Source organism: Annulohypoxylon truncatum, assembly GCF_022578515.1.
Source record: "Annulohypoxylon truncatum strain CBS 140777 unplaced genomic scaffold F4807scaffold_54, whole genome shotgun sequence".
Taxonomy (NCBI): Eukaryota; Fungi; Ascomycota; class Sordariomycetes; order Xylariales; family Hypoxylaceae; genus Annulohypoxylon; species Annulohypoxylon truncatum.
Genome location: NW_025953840.1, coordinates 71,667 through 92,683, shown reverse-complemented (window position 1 = coordinate 92,683; position 21,017 = coordinate 71,667). Strand labels below are relative to the sequence as shown.

Genomic DNA, 21,017 nt, shown 5'->3' with positions numbered 1-21,017 from the left:
TTGTTTCATGTTTTCTCTTGACTTATCCCTGGTTACTTACCTAAGCTGCCTGACCGTGTACTTCGATTGGCTGGTCGGACTATTTGTATTAGACATCCTGCGTGGTGTACAGCTGTTCTTCAAGCCACCAGGTTTGGACTGTCTCGGTACTCTCGTCATGAGTCCCCTCTTGTGTGGCACAGGGAGACACCCTCGCATATTTTCCCGATACGTAGATCCGTAGAACTGATTCAAGAAACTGGTTGTCATTCAAAGTCACCGATATATCAGGTTTGTGTTATTTCCAACATTTGCATCCTCCCCACTATGGAGAACAAATGGCTTAAGATATCTTCGGTATAAAGGGTTGACTTATAACAGAGAAGTACCTAGTTAGCCGTATGTTAGGTATCGAATATATTTAAAAGAAGTCTGTTACTGGTACCCATCTATCTGGGCTCCTATCCTCCCTCATTCTAAGGCTGTATCGTCATCATCTCGTTAATTGTTGAACCACCTTTGCTAGCCTCTGGATGGATTCGACTATTTCGTCCTCTTCGTTCCATGCCCAACATAGTCTAGTCCCTCTGTTCCAAGACGCGTTTGCCCTCTTCATGCTTTCGGGGTCTCCTTGCACGACGAAGATTTCACCTGGCGCAATGTTTAAGCCATATTCATCGCCACCGATTCGGACAATATCGGCAGCTGCTGGGAAGTTTTCCTTGTCCGGATAGTCCAAATACATGAAGAATCCTCCTGCAAGTGTAGCCGGAACGCGGTTCCCGTTGTCGTTTTTCGCATAAGTCTCGTAAGGTAGCCCGGTTGATATCTTCATTCCAAGCGGGTAGAGATGAGTCTTGATAGCATCTACTAGAATATTATATCGTTTTCGGTATATTGGGATCAAGGTATTTTGCACATGGTCTTCTAGAACGCCGGAAACGAGCATGTGATCGATTAAGTAACAAGTATATTGACTTTGACAGCCACCAGAATGAGTCGCTCCGCTGGAGTCCGAGATATGGATTAGAACCCCGTCCAGTCTATTAGGAGAACATCGTACTTACGCTTGAGATAAGCCATAGACAAAACTCGGAGTCGCCTCGCACCAACCCACCCGAAGGCCAGGCGCAGCCATTTTTGAGAAAGACCCATTACTTACTGTATTTCCCCATTCACTCGTGAAACCCATCTGTCGGTCGATGTCCACCAACCTTGGAGGGACTTCCATGTTCTTATGCGGGACACTATCGTCGGCCGGCCAAGCAAGAAAATCGTAGACATCGTCCGCGATTAAAAGGATATCGTACTTACGTGCTAGCTCTACCAGAGCTTTACGATGATGCAGCGACATTGTCTTGCCGCTGGGATTAGACAGAGTTGGGACCACATACAGGGCGTACTTGTAAAGCTTCTTATACCCGAGGCTTTCGGGTTTCGTGGTTGGCGCACCGGAAGTTTGAATGCCATTGGCGTATTTGCTCTCTTCTTCCTCCAGCCTGCGTCGCAGAAATTCAAGATCGATACCCTCATCGTCCTCAGGGACGCCTTGCATTTTCTGACCGAAACCTGCGTCCAAAAAAGAGTTGATGGCAAGGAAATAGGCAGGCTCTACAAGAAACATGCGGCGCGTGTATAACGGATCGGTAAACTTCTGTAGAATTGCCGTGAGCGCTCCCGAAGCGCCATTCGTGATGATGATGCGGTCTCGGGTAATGGGACCTGGTGCGGGCTGATATTTCTGGCTGAGCCAGGTGGCGACATGCTCGCGGATTTCATCTTCGCCATGATCAGGCCCGTACGTTAAAGCCCAGTCGGACTTTGCGGGCTGCAACAGTACTATCTGAGATGCTGCCGCTAGCTTGTCCGCCGCTTGTAAGCGTGGACTTGGCCGACCGATTAAGAGATTGATCGGTTTCAGCGTCGAAGGCCCTTTGAATCCCACAATCGAAATGTCTGAACTCATGGTTGAGTATGATTTGAGGTTGATGACAAGCTGATGTCTTCTGTTTTTCTGAGATAACGAAAGCGTGACTAGGGGAAGACGACGATGATGAAGATGGTATAGATAGTAACGGTTAAATTCACAGAGGAGTCGAGTCGGCGTTGGATGCATCGCACCTCCGAGTTACGGACCCCGAATTCGAACTATTTAGCTATTTTAGTTAGTTCGATAGAAAAAGGTGCACCGACAACGTACGACAAGGACGTCATAAGATTATAGGTTATGTAGTTCCTTGAATCTTTAACGCCATTATCTAAGGCGAGTAATCTTATCATGAGCTTGTAGAACTGGAAGTCTCTTATTAAAACCTCTCAGGGGTAGCCTACCAAGGTACCTAAGTCGACCCTATAGAGCGACCCCTATTCTCCTAGTTAGTGCACATGAACGGCGTCAAATCGGGCAGTAGATCTGGTAGCAACCATCAATCCTCCTAATGATGCGACTATTGATGTTCCTCAGACTACCCGTGGCTTGTGGCTTGCATCTCCATGTACTGGGATAGGTCTGGATAGGTACATAGTAGGCATCATACATATGCCATTCTAAACACGATTCTTGCATAGAACAAGCCTGGCCTGCACAACTGATCAGTCAATTCGAATTGAGCAGGTCGTGCTTGTTCTATTTTTTGAGTTAAATGAACCAGTGAGCGGATTATTAATGATCGCGCGGGCACTTGGAACTAACTAGTCGATTTGTAAATTGTAGTCTTTGTAAATGGGTTCTTGTTGTTATTTTTCCGGCAGGAAAAACATCGGATGCATCTCCTACCTTCTAGATGAATCCCCACCAAGTCTTCGTGGCTCAGTTGGCTAGAGCGTTGGTCTCATAGAAATATGACCTAATCTTCAAAAGATTGGGATATCCAAAGGTCGTGAGTTCGAGCCTCACCGAGGACAATCTAATATTTTTTCATAATTTCGTACAATCAGCTTTAATATCTTTAGGAAGTGGATTGTGATTATTTTGTAGTTTTGTTTCGGCGCAGTAGTGGCAATTCTTTTTGATCGTAAGATAAATATATTGGCTTCGCACTTAGGATGACTGTCATTTATTCGTTCCATTTCACCCATAACCACTTACATATCGCCTGGTATAAGTACCTAATCAACTCCACCAAATCATTCAATACCGCTATCTCAACTTAAGCATACCTTACCTTATCCTTGCCGTCGTTATCTTGTCGCATCTGTTGCTCGGGAGTGGGCGACGGTATCGGTGACGGTATTGGCGAAGGCGCCATGTCGCCGGGCGTAGGCTGGCTACTAAGCTGGTCCATAACTCTAGCATCAACGCCTTTTCCTTCAGCAGCCTTCAGCACTTCCATCAGCTGTCTCCCGCCTTCAGGCCATAAGACCGGACCCTTAGAACTGCTCTTTCTACTATTATCAGGAACCTCGTTTCTTAAAATGTTCTCTACTGCGATTTTGTTCACTCCGTAGAACTCCGCGTTGGCGTCCGGCCTTTGAACTACAACCGTGCCATCGACCTGCACACCGCCATATAGACCGCGGCTCTTCATGTAGCTCCAGACAGGTTTGACATTCTTCCCCACTGCTGCCTCGACGCTAGTTCCCGCGCCTATCGGACCGGCAACGACAGCTATTTCTCCTCCCAAACTCACGCGCGGCTTTGCGAAAGCGTCAACGGCCGCCTCGGTGTTGAGCACGCAAACGCAATCGTAAATGTCGAGCCCAGCCATAAGACCGGCACCCAGCGTGTGAACCAGGAACCCGGCCGGGGGTGACCAACGGCCGTCCGGTAGCCGCGCGACGACGAGCCCGGAGCCTCCTGCCCCAGAAATATGGAACCCCGTGCGGAAAGTGGTGAAGATGGCAAGACCCTTGGCATTAACGATCGCAGCTTGCGGAATCTTCACCAAGACCTTAGGCTTGCCGCTAGGTCCACCCAAGTTTGCATTGCTGTTCGATGATTTCTCTTTCTCTGATCCGCCTGCATAAAATCCATCTTCTGTAGATGACCAGGCACGTTAACATTGTCTCTGAATTTAAACCCCCTAAGGCCTACCTATGGGAGGTATATATGACATAGAAATGCCAGGGGGAAGGAGGGGGACGTACTGCAGAAACTCTTCAGGATACGCGCCGCCTTATCACATTCTTTATCCATACTCGTGGGCCAGAAAGCCTCAGATCCGAGCTTGTTTGTGAGCTTGTTGATCGGCACGCCGGCTTTGATGCCCCATTGGTAAAGCTTGCGTCCGAAACCTGACTTTGCTGGCTCGGACGTCTCCTCAGCAGCAGCGACGTGAGGAATAGAGGCACCTACAGCCGGAGGGGTTTGCGCGGCTGACTGCGCAGTTGGTGGAGGATTAGGACGGGGTGGTAGGACTGGTATCTTCTCGTCAGAGTACGAAAATCCAGCACTGCCTCCGCTTTCCTCATAACTAGGTGGAGGCGCATTTGGATACTGGTTATATAGATGTGCCTGGTTCGGAGGAGGACCAGGCGGCGGAGGCGGATAGTTCGGTTGGTTCACATTTGAGGGAGGCGGTCCTGGGGGAGGAGGCGGGAACTGAGCCTGTTGATGTTGATTAGGCGGGGTTGGAAAGGATTGAGGGGTATCGCCAGCAAGCTCGGCGTAGAAAGTATGAGTATCCTCCGATTGAGGCGGATGGCTCGGATGGGCGCTCATAGTCGAATAGTCCCAATAGCTATTAGTTACTGAACTGCGACAGATTGAGCTGATATAGTACGCAGGTGTCAGTAACAACTCCTGGTGTTTTCAAATACCGTATTGAAACGAAGATGTAGGGACAACGAACAGAACAGAACCTGATGTTGAAGAAATGAAGGAAGAAATAAAGAGAATGAGAAAGGTACCCGAGCAGGTGAGTAGGATATATGGATATACGAATATATGACTCTGAAGAACGACACCGACTAATAAAGCACAAATGGTAGTATAGAAGATTGGTAGCTTGATCAAAGCTCCACGTACGACGGTGGCTCAGATAATTAGATTGACTTTGTGAGATTCTAATTGGATGGCAAAACACTTTTAGGGGCAAGTGTCAGATATACGCATATTGAGAGTGGCTGGAAAGGTGTTTGTGTCGGGCAGCTATGAGAAAATAATCATGTTATCATGTTATCCAGTGATGGAGGGGGTCACGACTTCCCAGGTTTGATGTCATCGCCACACGCAAACGTACCTTCCTAAGGTAGGCGCAGCCGCATAATAGACTGGCTTTGCCGGTTTAGTCTATAAATGGAATGGATTCGATCCATTTCAATGCTAGATTCATTACCTGCATGTATTTAGTTAGTGCTTAGATACCTTATCGTAGCTCTTCCTAATCGTTAGGTAGCTGCTCTGGTCATTCTTCTCAGTACTTCACTTGTCCCTCTAAGCCTCTCGGCTTCTTCCATCGCTGAGCAAGACCTGGGATGATTACAACTTCGAAAACACGGCAAATAGGTAGGTACCCAGATAATCAGGGGAGATAAAGAGGTCAAGATATCGTCTGGCGGAAAGGTTAGGTGCATTTCTCGTGGCTGGGGAACTATAATGCGTAAATGAAGTCCCAATGACCCCCCTATTATCACCTATTTCGACCCCGAGAATGAATGTTCCGCGGCAGCCCGTTCCTATCCCTCGATGACTCTAGAATACACGTGATACACTACAAGTACAGACCCTCAGGCTCTCCTTCTTGCTTCGTACGAAGGACTCTTTCTCTTGCTGCCCTAAAATCGGCCATCTGAACTCGCATACGGCGTTCACGTAGGGCCATCAGACCGGCCTCAGAGCAAATCGCCTTGATGTCAGCTCCGGAGAGGTCGTCCTTCTGGCTAATAAATTCATCCAGATCGACATCCTCGTTCAAGCTCATCTTGCTAGTATGAAGGTTGAAGATCTTGCGCTTCGTGTTCTGATCGGGATTCTCGAAGAGGATCTTCCGGTCGATTCGTCCAGGTCGGATCAATGCAGGGTCGAGCGTCTCGATCTTGTTGGTTGCCATGATCACCTTGACATCGCCACGGTCGTCAAACCCGTCGAGTTGGTTGAGGAGCTCCAACATAGTTCGTTGTACCTCACGTTCTCCCCCGGACGTTGAATCGTAACGTTTTGTACCAATCGCATCGATCTCGTCGATGAAGACGATTGAGGGTGCGTTCTCCGCGGCCACCTATGGTATGATTAGCATGAGAAATCTTAATAGAGCATTTGCTAGAGTTGTTCATACCTGGAAAAGCTGTCTGACAAGTCTCGGGCCGTCGCCCAAGTACTTCTGAATCAGCTCGCTTCCAACAATGCGCAAGAAAGTGGCTGAAGTCTGATTGGCGACAGCCTTCGCGAGCAACGTCTTTCCAGTTCCCGGAGCACCGTAGAGGATGACGCCCTTGGGAGGCTTGATACCCATTTCCTCGTACAACTCGGGATGCAGGAGCGGTAACTCGACCGATTCTCTTACTTCCTGGATCTGCTGCTCTAACCCACCAATATCGGCGTAAGACTCAGTCGGCGCTTTATCAAGCTTCATGACGTTGACAGCCGGGTCTGTGTCGTCCGTGAGTACGCCGACAATGGACACACTCTTATGGTGTAGCAACACGGAAGCACCAGGCTCGAGTAGGTCCTTGTCGACAAAGCTCATGATGCTAACATAGTATTCAGGACCGGTAGTGCTAGATACGATAGCGTGATCATCGTCAATCATTTCCTCAAGGGTGCCAACGCCCATCGGGCTACCGCGCGTGTCATCGACTCGTCCACGTTCGTCAGCCATCCGGTCGGGAGCATCGAGATCGGGGGCAGGGCCAGTGTTATCCTTCGCGGCCTTGGCCTTTCTCAGACGCTCCTGGTTCTCGACAAATTCCTCCTCGAGAAGTAGGTGGTCGTGGATGCGCTGCATTCGAAGCAGGCGGAGCTTGCATCGACTGGTCGGGTAGACTGCGGGGAGCTTAGCTGCGGCAGAAGTACCAGCAGCCTTTCTCTTCTTGCGTCCGATGCGGGTAGTGGGACGAGGTGGCGGCTCGTACTTTGGCTTCTCCTTCTATTGACGAAAATCGAGTTAGAAATTTGGACTCATTTAGGCAAGTAGCCGAGGCTGAGGTAGGTGTGTATTCCAATGCCATCGAAATCCAGTCAACATACCTTCTTATCTTTATCATCTCTTCCATCCTGGCCATTGCCCATTCCAGATTGATTTTGACCCTAAGTCTAGTGTTAGCATAGCGCAAAGATGTACGTGATCGATATGACCGGTATGCTGAAGCAAGCTTACCATCTTGACAAGCTACTGCCCGGGTCGGGTTAGGAAATTGCCTTAGATAATGGGAGATAAACTCTATGGCTTGAATGGTGATTAAGAATGATAATTTGGATGGAAAATGGAAACCTCCACAAGCTGGCGGAAGGCGGACGACAGAGTCGGGTTGGGAATAAATGGATGGATGAATGATGAATACCTAAGTTGGATGTTGAGGCGAACGGTTGAAGCTCCGTTGATAGTTTCAATGTTCTAAGGTCTAGCGCAAGAAATCAGGCGCCCAAGGGAAACGCGTGCAGGTGCTTACATAATGTATCTGGAATATCATGTACCTAGGTACATCCCTCTTGGTGGGGACAGTCTACAAACACAGTAAACACAGTGCTTGCGGTGCACGATAAGTGGATTCTAGATCGGAATGTACCGGGGTACTTATTCCGACTAGCCCGGGAAAATACCTTGGTACTGCTTACATAAAACCGGCGCATGTGGCCAGTGCATGTGCAATTACTAGTGTGCCCACTGCCCAGTGGTTGCCGGTTTTGAAGTTTGCGGTATTACAACGGCGGAATTAACTTTTGATAGACGAAGCTTGACCTTTTTTCCTCTCGTCATAGCCGTGAATAGCAAAATCAACTCTTTCCCTCTTACCACCTGATACCAACACTCGCCGCTCTTCGTCTATCGGAAGCTCCCCTTCAGCTTCCCATAGATCAATTGCTGCAGGATGCAAGCTATCTCGAGACATTTGCGGCCAGGCGCTGCCGCTCTGCGCCAGCTTTCCCGACGAGCCTACAGTTCTACCACCTCTCCCTACTCCCAGACGATCGATAACTTGCGCATTAACGCCGACACCAAGGTTATCTACCAAGGATTTACTGGAAAGCAGGGAACGTAAGCGCTGGCCATATTTATCATGAGTTTCGCTAGTTTCGTCGTTGGGACACTCGAGTCGCTATTCTCTCTCGACGTCGCCTGCAACTTAGAAAAGACTCACATGCTAATAATCCTGGGTTATCTGCAGTTTCCACGCCCAACAGGCCATCGAATACGGTAAATATATCCTACATCCTATACTCTACATTATGCAACCTTTACGGACATCGCTTTGCATGGGGAGGAATGAATAACTAATTGCTAGCTCTAAACAGGCACCAAGGTCGTTGGAGGCACAAATCCCAAGAAGGCTGGCCAAGAACATCTCGGTCTCCCTGTTTTCGGCAATGTTAGCGAAGCTGTGAAGCAAACTGGCGCAAATGCTACCGCTATCTTTGTGCCGTAAGTGTCGAGTTGCCAATGTGAAACAAGGAGTGCGCCTTGAGCTGGAGATGCTGATCAAATCCCCCTTTTAGCCCTCCCCTAGCCGCTGCTGGTATTGAGGAAGCTATCAATGCTGAAATTCCCCTTGTTGTTTGTATTACCGAAGGCATTCCTCAGCATGGTTAGTTCTCAGTCTATCTTCCATCCGAGCTTTCGTCCTTTCTAACGTGGCCGTGAAGACATGGTTCGCATTACCGATATTCTCAAATCGCAGTCTAAGACCCGTCTCGTCGGGCCTAACTGCCCCGGAATTATCGCCCCCGGCCAGTGCAAGATCGGTATCATGCCTGGCTTCATCCACAAGCGCGGCCGCATTGGTATCGTCTCTCGTTCCGGCACCTTAACTTACGAGGCTGTCAACCAGACCACCCAGGCTGGTCTCGGACAATCCCTAGTTGTTGGCATTGGTGGCGACCCTTTCAGCGGAACTAACTTCATCGATTGCCTCAACGTTTTCTTGAAGGATGAGGAGACAGACGGCATCATCATGATTGGAGAGATTGGTGGGTCGGCCGAGGAGGATGCCGCGGACTTCCTTAAGGCAAACAACACTGTTAACGGTGGCAAGCCGGTTGTCAGCTTCATCGCCGGTATCAGTGCGCCTCCCGGGCGACGAATGGGTCACGCCGGTGCCATCGTGTCCGGTGGAAAGGGTGGTGCGGACTCTAAGATCAAGGCCTTGGAAGCTGCTGGCGTAGTGGTAGAGCGCTCACCTGCGGGTCTGGGACGCGCTATGAGGGAGGCTTTCGTTAAGCGGGATCTACTATAAATAACCTGTCTCCTATATGGATAGAAAGGGGCGGTTGACTAGATATATTACGGCCTCGGCGAGTCTAGTGGGCTGGGAGACCTGTAATGCTGTATCCATGTGGAAGCATACATCGAAGCATGAGTGCCGGGGTCAAGCTGGACTGCATTTCTTGCCAGGAAGGCGTCCCGTGTGTTTTTACTTACCTCTACGATAGACGGATGGCGGATGGCGGATAGTGCATTGTATCTTGTTGTATTTGTCTCCTGGCAAGCGTAACCAGTGAACACTTTTCGATGCCTATGCTTAATGTCCAGTCTTGCTGCGGTAAGGTCAATATTTGTCAAGACCATAAGACATGTGGGTAAGACGTTAGGAATATGCAAGATAAGACACAAAGTAGTATGAAAAGAAAACCAAGTTCTATTTGGTACTAATTGATAACGAGGAAATCATCGTAGAATCGTTGAATTATTGGAATATTGGAAGATGTATTCTGGAGCGGTTTAACGGGAGTTGGGTTTGATGCTTACCTAAGATAGCTCTGCTTGCAGGAACCCCTTTTCTCACATCATGAATATGAGGCGACTCATATGAGGCAGCAAGGGGAAGATGATAACAAATGATACAAATTTCGAAGCTCAAAAAACATTTGTAAGGAGTGACAAAAGTTGGTTTTATATTGATGAATGTCAGTTATACTTTCGTAACTATGAAGTAACTACCCCGTCCGTGAACCCATCCTGTTCCTCCGATCATTGTGTCGCATTTGTCTCCATAAATATTTTTCTAATAAGGTAGATTTTTATATCTCCAACGGCTTATCATGAACACCTCTCAAAAAAAACCCATAAGACGAAGTTTCACCAAGAGACAGGGTCCTCCATATAAGCACTCGTCTTCTCCTGCGTCCATTTCGCCGTCTTACCAATAGTCGTGACAATACCGGTAGTCGCGCCGCCGCCGAGAAGCACGGCGAAGATACCGCGCAGAGGGAAGTCGAAGTATGCCGGGTCGCTCAGATCGAACGGCTGGGCAGAAGCGAAGAGATCCTCTACGGTCGGGTGCGTGACTAGCGGGGCCGGCTTGATCTCCAGGATCTTCGGGTGGATGTTAAGGTAGTCCGAGCCGATGTTCGCATCGCCGAAGATGTACGTCCCGCCGCTTCCCCAGTGCTCCACCTCGAGGTCCACGACGGACTCGGTGCGCGCTGGGATGCGGCTTGCTGGGATCTGCCACGGCATCACGGGGACTTGGAGTTCCAGGCTGAGGGCGCCGCAGAAGTCGAAGAAGCGTCCCCACTCGTACGGACCGTAGCAGTAGCCGTTCGTGTAGGCTCGCTGGGTGAAGTCGTCCGCTTCGTAGCGGTCGATGGCTAGGAAGTCGGGCACGTATTTACCGCTGTATACTTCGAGCGACTTGATGTAGTCGGCCGTCTTCTTAGCCATCTGGGCCGGGCCGTCTGCGCTGGCGTCCTTCGTGTAGATCCATGTCGAACTGCCGACGCCCCAGATATTCGCTTGCCATCCGAAAGTCGCCCGAGGGCAAACAGTCCGTATCAACCAATTGACGGCAACGACATAGCCTTTGAGTGTATCGGTGACGTCGTCGGGAATGTCGGCGTCGACTTTTCGGTATTGGAGGGCGTCCGCTAACGGTTCTCGCACGGCCATACTGTAGTCAGGGCTGAGCGCCTGGCCTGACGGTCCCTTCTGGCACTCGCCGAGGAAGTCTGGGTTGACAACGTAGCCGATGGGAACGGTTTGTTTGCTGGTACTCTGGGCTAGGTTCATGGATAGTATCAAATTCCCGAAGCTGTGCGCGAGACCCTCCTTGTTATTTAGCTGGGCGAGGGTATCGCCTAGGGACAGATTGACCGTGTATGAAATCATTACCGGTAGCACCGAGTGACCAAGCTTGTCCGCCACGGTATCTGCGAGCTGTACCGTCTTCGTAGTGGCGGGATCGTCTGCCAAGTAAGTACCCGCATCTCCAGCACCATCGTTGCCGGCGTACTTGAAAAGCGAGAACGCATTGGCCGCCACGAAATCGGTTCCCTCGAGATCAACCAGATCGCTAAGCCCGCCGAAAGTGAGGAAATCAGTGAACCCATTGACGTTTAGGTCCGCTCCTTTCTGTGTCGCTAGCTGCAGAACGGTGCTACCATCGCTGTTGACAGTCAACGCGGCAGGGGCCTGGATAGCGTAGACAGTCGAGTCTTGAATGAAACCGGTGGCTTTCACAGTGTAGTCACCGGGGGCGACTTTTACGTCAAACTTGCTGGATGCAGAGCCGACGCTGAGTTGCTGGGTGTAGATAAGGTCCTTGTTCGCCGAAGTGAGGCGGACGGATATGGTCCCGCTAGACCCAGTGAGATCTGTCTGTACCTGGACCGGCAGGTCCACAAAGCCAGTGGTGTCGATGTTTTCAGTCTTTATGTCACTCTGGCCGACGGAAACTTGGATAAGGCTGCCAGAAAGCTGTACAGTTTTGACAGCGCTATATTTGACATTGTTGAGAGTAATCTGAGCGCTGACGTCGACACTGCCCGAGGCGGGAAGCCGTCGCAAGTTCGTTGTGCGATTATTGGAACTGAGGAACTCGTCGATCACTGTAGCGGTGCTGTTATCAACCACTTTGACATGAAGCGGTTCCTTGTCGATTGGCGAGGAGAGCGACCCGATGCTCACATCAAGGGCGGAGTACTTCTGAACCACACCATAGGTCACGCTCACAGCTGATTCCGCTCCAACCTGGACTTCTACCTGGCTCGGTGATACCAGAGCAGTGGCTACGACGGTTTCGTCTGAGTTGGCGAGCTCAGCTGCTTCGACATTGTATGTTCCGGCTGCCACTTGGTATGACTCGGTCTCGCCTGGAGTTGCGGTGAGTGGAGTGGCTTGAGTGCCTTTCTCAAGATACACGACCTGCTCGGTATCCGCCAGCGCTGAGTCAGGGGCAGCCGCAACTTCGATGTTGACCGTTCCACCTGGCAAAGCGTCGGCGTAGAGCTCAAACGAGTTGGTGTAGGTGTCAGGGTTAACCGTCAAGTCTGCATTAATACCCCAAGTGATAGTGTCACTAGCAACGAACGTATGCGCCTGTTGAACGAAGACCTTTGCGGTAACATCGATCGTGTTCTGGTCGAGTTCCTCAGTGGAGATCTCTGACGAAACTTCCTGCCAGGGGGTAAACTGTGCGTTGACGGTAATATCGGCTGTCGTCTTGGGTGCCAAGAACTTGACTCCCAAGAAACTCTGGATAGTTACAGAGGAGCCATCTTCGTAACGAATGTTTTTGATCACGAGCGTTCCGTACCACTGGCCGGCCCCAGAGCCGACGGAGGCATCACAGATAATCTTTTGAGACATTATGAAGTGGAAAGAGTCAGGTTAACTGTGATCACAGTATAGTTGACGTGAAGAGATGGTTGGATCGGTAGGACAAGTTATCAAAGCGTGCTGTTGTTTAAGCAATGATACAGACTGGACGGAAAATCATCGAGGGAGTTGGTCGTTTATATATCTGAATTCACCTGTATGATGCTATGTGGTTGTCGCAATCAAATGCTGCAGCCACTGCCTTCAACCCTCTAGAGTGGTCCATAAACCGATCTGACTTCTCAGGATGGTTTCCAAATCCTACATTGCCAGACCATGGCTCGCGACGCGTGCAGGTAGTCTCCCTCCACATTCGGTGTTTGAGACGTCATCCATACCTGAAGCCATCGTCACCTAAGAGCTGAACACACTCTCGGTGGAGGTAATAAGCCTGGAGGTATCGGTCATTTGAAATGTCGTCAGTGGAGAGGTGAACGACGAAGTACGCGAGACATAGACATTGCCAATCTCCAAATCTCACTCAGTCTCCACTCATCTCTGCCGTCGCGACAACCACCAGACAGGTAGGTTAATTACACAGCAGCTGCAACGAAGCTATTCAGGTAAAGAGCTGTTATAACATATACGAATACCTTAGCCATTCTGGCGTACTCTATGAGAGTCCATGGTCGGAGAGACTTGGCGCAACAAGATCTTGAGCTGAAATCGACTGTAACAGATGAGATCTGAAGATTTCCATTCAAATTACCTGCATGCAATTGACCCTTAAATGTGTTCTCATGATCATAATGATACTATAGTAAGTGGACCGCTTTTACACAGCTAAGTTAGATTATTCAAACGTACCTAATATACAAGATCACTATTAGGAGGGTCGCTTGGACGGTACGCTTTACCTCGGACGTCACACGACACGCGTTCCTAATATGAGAAACTCCATAAAATGTGCATTTCAGCTGGTGGCAATATGCCTCTGGTAACCACGACGTTTCCTGCTTCAAAAGATTGCTGCTTTAAGTCATAACAAACCAGAACATGAGATATTATACTTTTTATAAGCGTTGTTTAAAAAAAGATCTCTATTTTATAACTTTTATCCTTCCTTTCGTATGGAATTCTCTAATCTGAGTGTAAATTATGAGAAATAGCCGATGGTTAGGTATGAGTTGCAAGAGATGAAGTCTGGCCCGCATCTAACGTAAGAAGACGACTAAGCTATAGTTACCGCCCAACAACATCACCTATTGCAACCGTCTCCATCATCTAGTATTAGTCAGACCGACTAGATATACAGCCTAGGTTACGCCATATACGCGGTGGCATACACGCATTGCGCCAACCCCGACGCCAGGCTTGCGGAGCTTCCAACTTTACCCTCCTCGTCTATGGAGATTGGTGGTTTAAGATTCACACGAACTGTGGAAGAAACGCATGCGTGCGATATGTTACAGATGTTGCGCTGCAGGGTGAGATCTATGTCCGGGGCCGAGGACATTTCTCGCTGAAGGGAGTCAGCCGTCTTGATTTTGAAGCCAGCGTTAGACGAACCAGTGATGGGTCGGCCTTCCCGACATCATTGACGTCTCTTCAAGTATAGGATGAACACGGAGGTAGCTTCTGAACGACGCGGGACCAAGTATGCGCGGATCGCTGGGTTATAGAGTCGTGTTAGTTTTACGTAACAAAGTTTGATCTTCTAGCTCTCGACCTAGTCCATATGCTCATTCGCCCGCAAAAGTCTAGACATGAAGAGGCAAACTTATAACCAATACTAGGTAGTAGATGAATTGTGTAAGATTATCCTCACATTTAAACACTTCTAGTGGGCACTTCATATACAACAAGCTATATGAGTCCTTAGAAACATTAACAGGAGAGTTGAATTCCTTCCACATGACCGAGAACGATGGCTAAGCATGGAATAAAACCTGAAACCTGAAAGTAGTCTAAAAAAATGAGTTGTTAGCTCAGACTGATTGTCTCCGATAGGTAGGGAGTTAAGTGGTCAGATGGTATAAAGAAGATTAAAGTAATTTTGCGGAGGTAGGTAGGTAAATATAGTTACTTGGGTGGTAATCTGAGTTATACTACATTTCGTCAAAAAGACGCGTTCTGTCCAAGTACCGAATCAATAACTCTAATTAAGTTGACTAAAGCGATCCATGTTTGCACCGAGTCACCGGTCTCGCTCTTATCTTAGCAGAATTCCTGTCTCTTTTGATATCTTGTATACAGCGACGCGGTAGAGGTATTACCGCTATACATCTCAAGACCTAACGCTAGGAACATACGCGTATCAGCGAGTCAAATAAAAAGAGGGACATATAATTATATGCGTTTTCAACTAACTTAGTCATGTGTTATTAGTATCACTGGTGCTGAGGACCGCGGAGCAGAGATCAATTGCCGACGTGAGAATGGCTCTTATCCTAAGCGAGGGGCACGCCATGGCGTCTGGCGTATTTGGGGCGGCGGCGACGAGCCTTATGCAGTTAGTATTATTGAGTGCTATGATCCAACAGTGGTACCTAACAAGGGGGTGACATAGATGAAAGCAGATTATCTAGTAAGGTAAATGTTCATAGTAGAGACTCGTAAGTCACCAGAAGATTTGTAACTAGACGATAAAGTTTTCCTAATTTTATTATTATGGGGAGAACGCCTAGGTGACATAAGGTGAAAAGGGGTCGCATCGTATATGTCATCAGTCTCGTCTCTTTAGGAATCTACTGAATACGGATCGTTGGCTTTGCGCCGAGGATGACCGTTCGTAATGAATAACCCCGAATCTTCATTTCGTACCCCCGCAATGAATCTTTATACGTATAATATAATTGCCGTTTAGAAATCCGGGGTCTCCGCACTCCTTAGATACAAGCTGGGGTAGTCGATAGCGACTAGTGGTTTAGTGGGTAAACATATCCACACTTGTAGTTGAAGGCCAGGATTACTACAGATTCGGGATAGACCGACAAGGCTAATGTTACATTATAACACAAGCATGGCTAACTTGGGTCCTATCAGAGCACGTACGTATCCATATGGATGCTGACTTGGAGAGCCTTGGTCGGTTATCATGAAGTGCGGGCGGAGGAGAAATAAGACATCTCGTCGTCTGGCAATCTCAAAAATTGCTTCTTGTTCCCAGCAGCTATCCCCACCAACTTCATAATTTGAAGCCTATCTCCATACTTCATCATGTCTTCTGAGACCGAAAAGCCTTCGATGGGGTTAGTTGATGACCAAAAACCAGCTGTGAGCCATAAGGAAGCCCTCGAGGCCGTGCCGATCGAACAAGAGGCGACCCAAGATGTTTATCACATCCATCTCAGTTGGAGATCGTGGGTATGGAACCTAAAGATATTCTTGCTTTGGCCAGATATGGTACTGACATATTGACAATCATGTAGCTGGTAGTGTTCATAACCTGCTTCGCGTGAGTGTATTCGCACACTCATGGACCCATACTCAACTTTCCATACTGACGGTAATACATAGCATCATGGCTCAGGTGTTCGTAGTAGTGGCTGCGGGTTCGGTTATAGCATTCATCATTCGCGACCTCGGAGAGGCCTCGATAGCTGGTTGGGTCATCCAGGTGCTGACTCCTGCACGACACCTATGTGATATGCCCAGAACTGATGGAGATTCTCTAGGGCCCTTTACTCATGCAGTCTGTACTATCGCCGATAGTTGGTCGCCTATCCGATGTGTTAGATAGGAAATTCCTTGCCACGGTGCCACCCTTGATTGCCTTTGTAGGTGCCGTCGTATCTGCTAAGGCGACGTCAATGGGTATGCTCATAGGTGGCGGGATTCTTATCGGTGTTACGTTGTCTACAATCTCCATCGTCCAGGCAATTCCCGCCGAGATCCTGCCATTGAAATATCGCGCCCTTGCCAATGGCTTCGCGTTTATTGGAGGTTCCCTGGGTGGACTGTATGTTCTGTTATTGTCATCCTCCTAAGCTCCTTATCTGAACTTTCATTTAAGAAAACTGACGCAAATAGGATCGGGTCCCTCGGCGGCGGCGCGGTCACTAACGTTAATGTTGGCGGATGGCGATACATCTTCTGGATGCAAGCCGCTTTCCATGGGATCACCTCGGTAGGGCTCTTCTGCTTCTACTGGCCGCCCAAACATGTTGAATATCCAAAAATGACTTTGCGGGACTACATATGGGCTTGCGATCCTATCGGCTCTACACTATTCGTCGGCAGTGCAACGCTGATGCTCCTTGCGCTTGATTGGGCTGGAGGGGCATACAGCTGGTCGAGCCCTCACGTCGCCGTACCGCTCAGTTTAGGTTTGGTGATGTTGAGCGGTTTTGCTCTTTACGGTACGAAGACAACCCCGTATTCATGACGTCTCTCTTTGACGCAGTGATTGTGATGACTTGACTGATGATACTAGAATGGAGGGGACGACCTGACGGTCTAGTTGCACATGTCTTCTTCCGGCAGAACGCCAATTTTGCATACTCCATCTTCTCATTCGCAGTTGAGGGTTGGATCTTCTATAGCGCCGTCAACTCAGTCGTACCACAGATCGTGCTCAATCTGGGATTTGAGAGCGACGCATGGCTTATCTCGGTTCGCCAGTTGAGTTACCAGCTTCCCGTCTTATTCGCCTCCATTCCAATTACTTGGTACGCGACTCGATACAAAGATCTGCAAATACCCTTGCTCATCACCTTTACCATTTTTTTAGTCGTGTAAGTCCTTAATGAACCTCTCCCTTAACTGGCCTACGGGGGCATTGTCGATGATTAAAAGGCCTGACGTATTGATCCGCGTCGTATAGAACCATTTGCTACGCAACCATCCAACCATCGTGGAGCTCCCCGCAAATTGGCCTAAACGTGCTAGCAGGCATCGGCCAGGCAGGACCGCTCACGCTCCTCGTCGCATGCATCCAATTTACAGCGCCGCACGCTTTCCTGTCAACCGCAACAGGTCTCGCATTTTCCGCCCGCGCCATCGGTGGCGCCTTCGGCTCGGCTGTCTTGAACGCGATTATAAACGGTCGGCTAGCTAGCCATTACGCAGCAGGCGTCGGTAACGCGGCCACCGACGCGGGTTTGCCGGAGAGCAGTGTACCCGCGCTAATAGAAGCTCTGGATGCTGGACAGATAGGGTCGGGGGTTGACGCCGCTACTCCTGCGGTTTGGACAGCGGCTGTTGATGCTAGTAGATGGGAGTACGCTCACGCGTATAGGTTAGCTTGGGCAAGTGTCATCCCGTTCGTCGTGTTAGCCATCATCGCCGTCGCACTATTGAAGGGAGTCAAAGATTTAATGACAGAGAAGGTCGAGGCTACCGTGGAACATGTCAAACACGACGAAAGCGCGTGAATACACGATTTGAAGGCGTACATGGTCGAACATATATATTAAGGATGAACCGGAGCACACCAGGTTTGAGGTTATCTAATTTTACCGATTCATGCACGACCTTGGATCGTCGTTTGTCAGTGGCACTGCCTTGGTATCAGATATGTTCGTGATTGCGGTTCGTCTTATGCTAGAAATGTGTTATTTAACACCCTAGACATTCGGATGTTAGTGCCACGTCGTGGCTGGCCTTGGCAATTCTCTCAGGCCATCTTTTTCTAAACCAGATAGGATATCGTAAAGGGAATAGGTCAGATGCAAAGATAGCGCCCTTCAAAAAGCATGGAAGCTCGGTTTAAACTACCTGTTTTGATAGGTAGATAACTAAGCAAACGTTGATGAGGTCGCACTTAGCCCTGGTCAACAGAGATAGGACCACCTATCTTTACGTGTCTATATCGGCGGTTCAGGAGGTAGTTATAGCACCTGAACTGGATATGATTCCGGAATGATTCCGGTTTTCTCATGGCCTAAAGTAGATCCGAATATCCTCTTGTATCGTTCTAACACCGAGTCTTCCCTTTGTATATTTTCTCACACTCGAAAGAGGCCGAGACTTGTGTGTAAGCCAAGACTCGATCGGCCTATAGGAACCGGCACATCCTACTGTCTCGAAATCGATAATCCGGGGGGTTTCTTGTAGGTTGCGCGAAAGGCGTATCGAGCTATCGGCGTAAGCATTAAGAACGAGTCCGTTGCGTTCAAGACTTTTCTTGGGGACGACCATCAAGCCACTTGCTCATATAAGGACCGTCTAACCAATATCCGAGTTTCCTGTAATAGCTTCTCACTCCAACGCCACTGATGACGCTAATCTTGTCGCTCCCATGTTCGTCACGCGCGATACGTTCGGCCTCTTCCATGAGGAGAGTACCGAAGCCTTGGTGTTGGAACTTCTTGGGGTCCCTAGCGTGGACTGGTACGGCGGTTCCGTAAACGTGTAGTTCCCTGACAAGGCTGGTCTGTTGGCCGATTAACTCCTCACGGTAGGTATATTTCTCCGTGCATTTTCGCAAGCGAAGTAGAGCGACTAAGATATCCTGTTTGGGATCTTCGTAAGCCAGGAATGTCTCCCAACCACCATTGGCAGTATAATCACGACGAATTAGTTCAATCTGGTTGGGTCGGATCTTGTGCTTGACCTCATTGATGCCGACCTCGCGTGTTCGCACGTCACGGCAGGTCGTGCCAAAGTCCTTCATTCGCGCAAGGGCCAATTCTCTCAAATTTCCATTCTCAACACCGGATGTGACTAGCGGCATCGGTATATCTCTCTGCACTCGGTAGATCCTAGTCCAAGGGGGCACGAGCGCTAAGATCCTAGCAACAATATCGATTAAATCATTTGGAGTATAATTCTTGTAACGGCCCGTCCTCCACAACTCGTAAAGACCTGTGCCGCGGATGACTAGTGTAGGATATATCTTCAACCCGTCAGTTCGAAACGCTGGATTTTCGAAATATTCTCGAAATTGGTCTAGATCGCGTTCCATGCCGACGTTTGGTAAATCCGGCATCATGTGCGAAACGACTTTGTATCCAGCGTCCTTGGCAAGGCAGAACGTTTCAGCGACTGCAGCAACAGTATGCCCCCTATTTGTATCTCGTGCGACATCTTCGTACAATGACTGAACGCCAATTTCTAAACGTGTACATCCATATCGAAGCATATCTGTTAGATGTGGTTGGAGACAGTAGTCTGGTCGAGTTTCGATGGTAATACCAACGCACTTCACATTGCTCATCTCGCCGGCTTCGACCGCCTCATCGACGTTCGTCGTCTGGTAACCACTTAGGGCGTTGTGCAGCTGGGAGATAAACTCTTCTCGGTATGGAATAGGGAGCGACATAAATGTGCCGCCCATGATAATATATTCGACCTTGTCTACCGAGTGCCCGAGAGACTTTAACTGATCAACACGACCTCGAGCTTGTTCGAAAGGATCGTATCGGGCGCGAATGGCACGCATGGAGGTGGGTTCGTAACCTGTATAGGACTGTGTGCTATATTCGAAGTCGGAGTCGGGCCCACCTGGGCAGTAGACGCAGATGTTGCCAGTGAAGGCGATATGAGGGCATCTGTGAGGTTTACACATGACAGCCACAACTGCGATACCCGAAGAAGTGCCTGACTATAAGTCAGTACGATGAAAGTTACCCCTTATATTTTACGCTGACGTACGAATAGGCTTCGCGATCAGTTTCGGTAGGATATATTTCTTGTAGTGTTCGGGAACGGCGGCGATAATGGCCGTCAGCGGAGGCATGCTAGCGATCTTATGCTTCCTCGAGAATTTCGAGCGCAGGCTGTTGAGATTGATATCCCGCTTGGGATTCTTGGGGTTCTTGGAGGCTTCATGGTCTTCGATGAGGGCATTCGCAATATCGGCGCAACATCGCAAGAATCGCTCGTTCTCTGGCGGAAGGTTGGCATCTTTCTTTCGGACTGTCGCCGTTATCGTGGTCGTGGCCATTGCGTAAGTTGCATGTAGTTCAATGTGCTCTTTGTAGATGAGTGGTTAGCAAGAGCACCTCGGGCGAGTAATAATGGAGACGATAACTGCTGATGGTGGAACTTGAGGTTGAAGTGTGTAAGTTTATGAAATCGCAGGTTGACGTAAAAAAGTGTATGTAGTGGGGGTGGAAATCTTCAATGAAATCCAGCCAATGAAAGATAATAGAATGACCACTATGGAGTTATCCATGTATCCATAGGACCCCGCTATCCCGTCGTATCTTATGCCGTGAACATTACATAATATGGGTTAGACATCAAATACCGTCTATAAGCATGATGCCATCAGATCGCCATTTCCATTTACGCCTAGGTGCAATTCTTAGCCCCTTCTGCCCCTTCTACGGTTGCAGTTACGTATGGTACCAAGCACAGAACTGCTGGCAATCGCGGGGTTGCAACGATCGGAAAGTGTCAGCGTCTCAACTTCTCAGCTGCCAAACACTTGTTCGATCGTTTTCTTTTTAACATTCTACACCT

General features: G+C 49.0%; 7 protein-coding genes and 1 non-coding gene across 8 annotated transcripts; 3 read left to right on the top strand and 5 right to left on the bottom strand.

Annotated features, from left to right (window-relative positions):
* Window positions 1-259: 259 nt before the first annotated feature.
* On the bottom strand, window positions 260-2,686 carry F4807DRAFT_446562 (PLP-dependent transferase). Its single transcript, XM_047999823.1, has 2 exons — window positions 1,047-2,686; window positions 260-986 (listed from the first exon to the last, which is right to left on the bottom strand). The coding sequence occupies exons 1-2, from the start codon at window positions 2,093-2,095 to the stop codon at window positions 473-475; spliced, it is 1,563 nt and encodes a 520-aa protein (XP_047849111.1). The 5' UTR covers window positions 2,096-2,686; the 3' UTR covers window positions 260-472.
* Window positions 2,687-2,777: 91 nt separating this feature from the next.
* On the top strand, window positions 2,778-2,883 carry F4807DRAFT_t154. Its single transcript has one exon. It is a non-coding gene; the product is annotated as a tRNA-Met (tRNA).
* Window positions 2,884-2,926: 43 nt separating this feature from the next.
* F4807DRAFT_446556 (DUF500-domain-containing protein) lies at window positions 2,927-5,180 on the bottom strand. Its single transcript, XM_047999822.1, has 3 exons — window positions 4,770-5,180; window positions 4,066-4,688; window positions 2,927-3,955 (listed from the first exon to the last, which is right to left on the bottom strand). Exons 2-3 carry the CDS (start codon window positions 4,637-4,639, stop codon window positions 3,129-3,131), a joined length of 1,401 nt encoding a protein of 466 aa, XP_047849110.1. The 5' UTR covers window positions 4,640-4,688; window positions 4,770-5,180; the 3' UTR covers window positions 2,927-3,128.
* On the bottom strand, window positions 5,009-7,512 carry F4807DRAFT_446553 (26S proteasome subunit P45). The gene is made up of 5 exons (XM_047999821.1): window positions 7,236-7,512; window positions 7,106-7,165; window positions 6,195-7,004; window positions 5,160-6,137; window positions 5,009-5,068 (listed from the first exon to the last, which is right to left on the bottom strand). Exons 1-4 carry the CDS (start codon window positions 7,236-7,238, stop codon window positions 5,631-5,633), a joined length of 1,380 nt encoding a protein of 459 aa, XP_047849109.1. The 5' UTR covers window positions 7,239-7,512; the 3' UTR covers window positions 5,009-5,068; window positions 5,160-5,630.
* A 238-nt stretch (window positions 7,513-7,750) lies between these two features.
* Window positions 7,751-9,765, top strand: F4807DRAFT_446548 (succinyl-CoA synthetase-like protein). Its single transcript, XM_047999820.1, has 5 exons — window positions 7,751-8,114; window positions 8,245-8,273; window positions 8,372-8,498; window positions 8,573-8,661; window positions 8,720-9,765. Exons 1-5 carry the CDS (start codon window positions 7,948-7,950, stop codon window positions 9,307-9,309), a joined length of 1,002 nt encoding a protein of 333 aa, XP_047849108.1. The 5' UTR covers window positions 7,751-7,947; the 3' UTR covers window positions 9,310-9,765.
* Window positions 9,766-10,016: 251 nt separating this feature from the next.
* Window positions 10,017-12,841, bottom strand: F4807DRAFT_446546 (putative hydroxymethyltransferase). The gene has a single exon (XM_047999819.1). It carries the CDS (start codon window positions 12,657-12,659, stop codon window positions 10,152-10,154), a length of 2,508 nt encoding a protein of 835 aa, XP_047849107.1. The 5' UTR covers window positions 12,660-12,841; the 3' UTR covers window positions 10,017-10,151.
* Window positions 12,842-15,827: 2,986 nt separating this feature from the next.
* On the top strand, window positions 15,828-18,364 carry F4807DRAFT_471906 (MFS general substrate transporter; the record flags this gene model as incomplete). Its single annotated transcript, XM_048002971.1, has 7 exons — window positions 15,828-15,974; window positions 16,040-16,065; window positions 16,128-16,227; window positions 16,286-16,569; window positions 16,641-16,969; window positions 17,044-17,344; window positions 17,434-18,364. 7 exons carry the CDS (start codon window positions 15,828-15,830, stop codon window positions 17,981-17,983), a joined length of 1,737 nt encoding a protein of 578 aa, XP_047849106.1. The 3' UTR covers window positions 17,984-18,364.
* On the bottom strand, window positions 18,197-20,654 carry F4807DRAFT_327094 (uncharacterized protein). The gene is made up of 2 exons (XM_047995214.1): window positions 20,205-20,654; window positions 18,197-20,150 (listed from the first exon to the last, which is right to left on the bottom strand). The coding sequence occupies exons 1-2, from the start codon at window positions 20,494-20,496 to the stop codon at window positions 18,724-18,726; spliced, it is 1,719 nt and encodes a 572-aa protein (XP_047849105.1). The 5' UTR covers window positions 20,497-20,654; the 3' UTR covers window positions 18,197-18,723.
* Between the last annotated feature and the right edge of the window lie 363 nt (window positions 20,655-21,017).

Coding starts and splice junctions, on each gene's coding strand:
- F4807DRAFT_446562 (XM_047999823.1), bottom strand. CDS start 2,095: ATGCATCCAACGCCGACTCGACTCCTCTGTGAATTTAACCGTTACTAT. Junction 987..1,046: donor GTCTATGGCTTATCTCAAGC/GTAAGTACGATG, acceptor CTCGGACTCCAG/CGGAGCGACTCATTCTGGTG.
- F4807DRAFT_446556 (XM_047999822.1), bottom strand. CDS start 4,639: ATGAGCGCCCATCCGAGCCATCCGCCTCAATCGGAGGATACTCATACT. Junction 3,956..4,065: donor TATCCTGAAGAGTTTCTGCA/GTACGTCCCCCT, acceptor GGTCATCTACAG/AAGATGGATTTTATGCAGGC.
- F4807DRAFT_446553 (XM_047999821.1), bottom strand. Junction 7,005..7,105: donor GAGATGATAAAGATAAGAAG/GTATGTTGACTG, acceptor TTTCGTCAATAG/AAGGAGAAGCCAAAGTACGA. Junction 6,138..6,194: donor TTGTCAGACAGCTTTTCCAG/GTATGAACAACT, acceptor ATCATACCATAG/GTGGCCGCGGAGAACGCACC.
- F4807DRAFT_446548 (XM_047999820.1), top strand. CDS start 7,948: ATGCAAGCTATCTCGAGACATTTGCGGCCAGGCGCTGCCGCTCTGCGC. Junction 8,274..8,371: donor CCAACAGGCCATCGAATACG/GTAAATATATCC, acceptor AGCTCTAAACAG/GCACCAAGGTCGTTGGAGGC. Junction 8,499..8,572: donor GCTACCGCTATCTTTGTGCC/GTAAGTGTCGAG, acceptor TCCCCCTTTTAG/CCCTCCCCTAGCCGCTGCTG.
- F4807DRAFT_446546 (XM_047999819.1), bottom strand. CDS start 12,659: ATGTCTCAAAAGATTATCTGTGATGCCTCCGTCGGCTCTGGGGCCGGC.
- F4807DRAFT_327094 (XM_047995214.1), bottom strand. CDS start 20,496: ATGGCCACGACCACGATAACGGCGACAGTCCGAAAGAAAGATGCCAAC. Junction 20,151..20,204: donor ACTGATCGCGAAGCCTATTC/GTACGTCAGCGT, acceptor ACTTATAGTCAG/GCACTTCTTCGGGTATCGCA.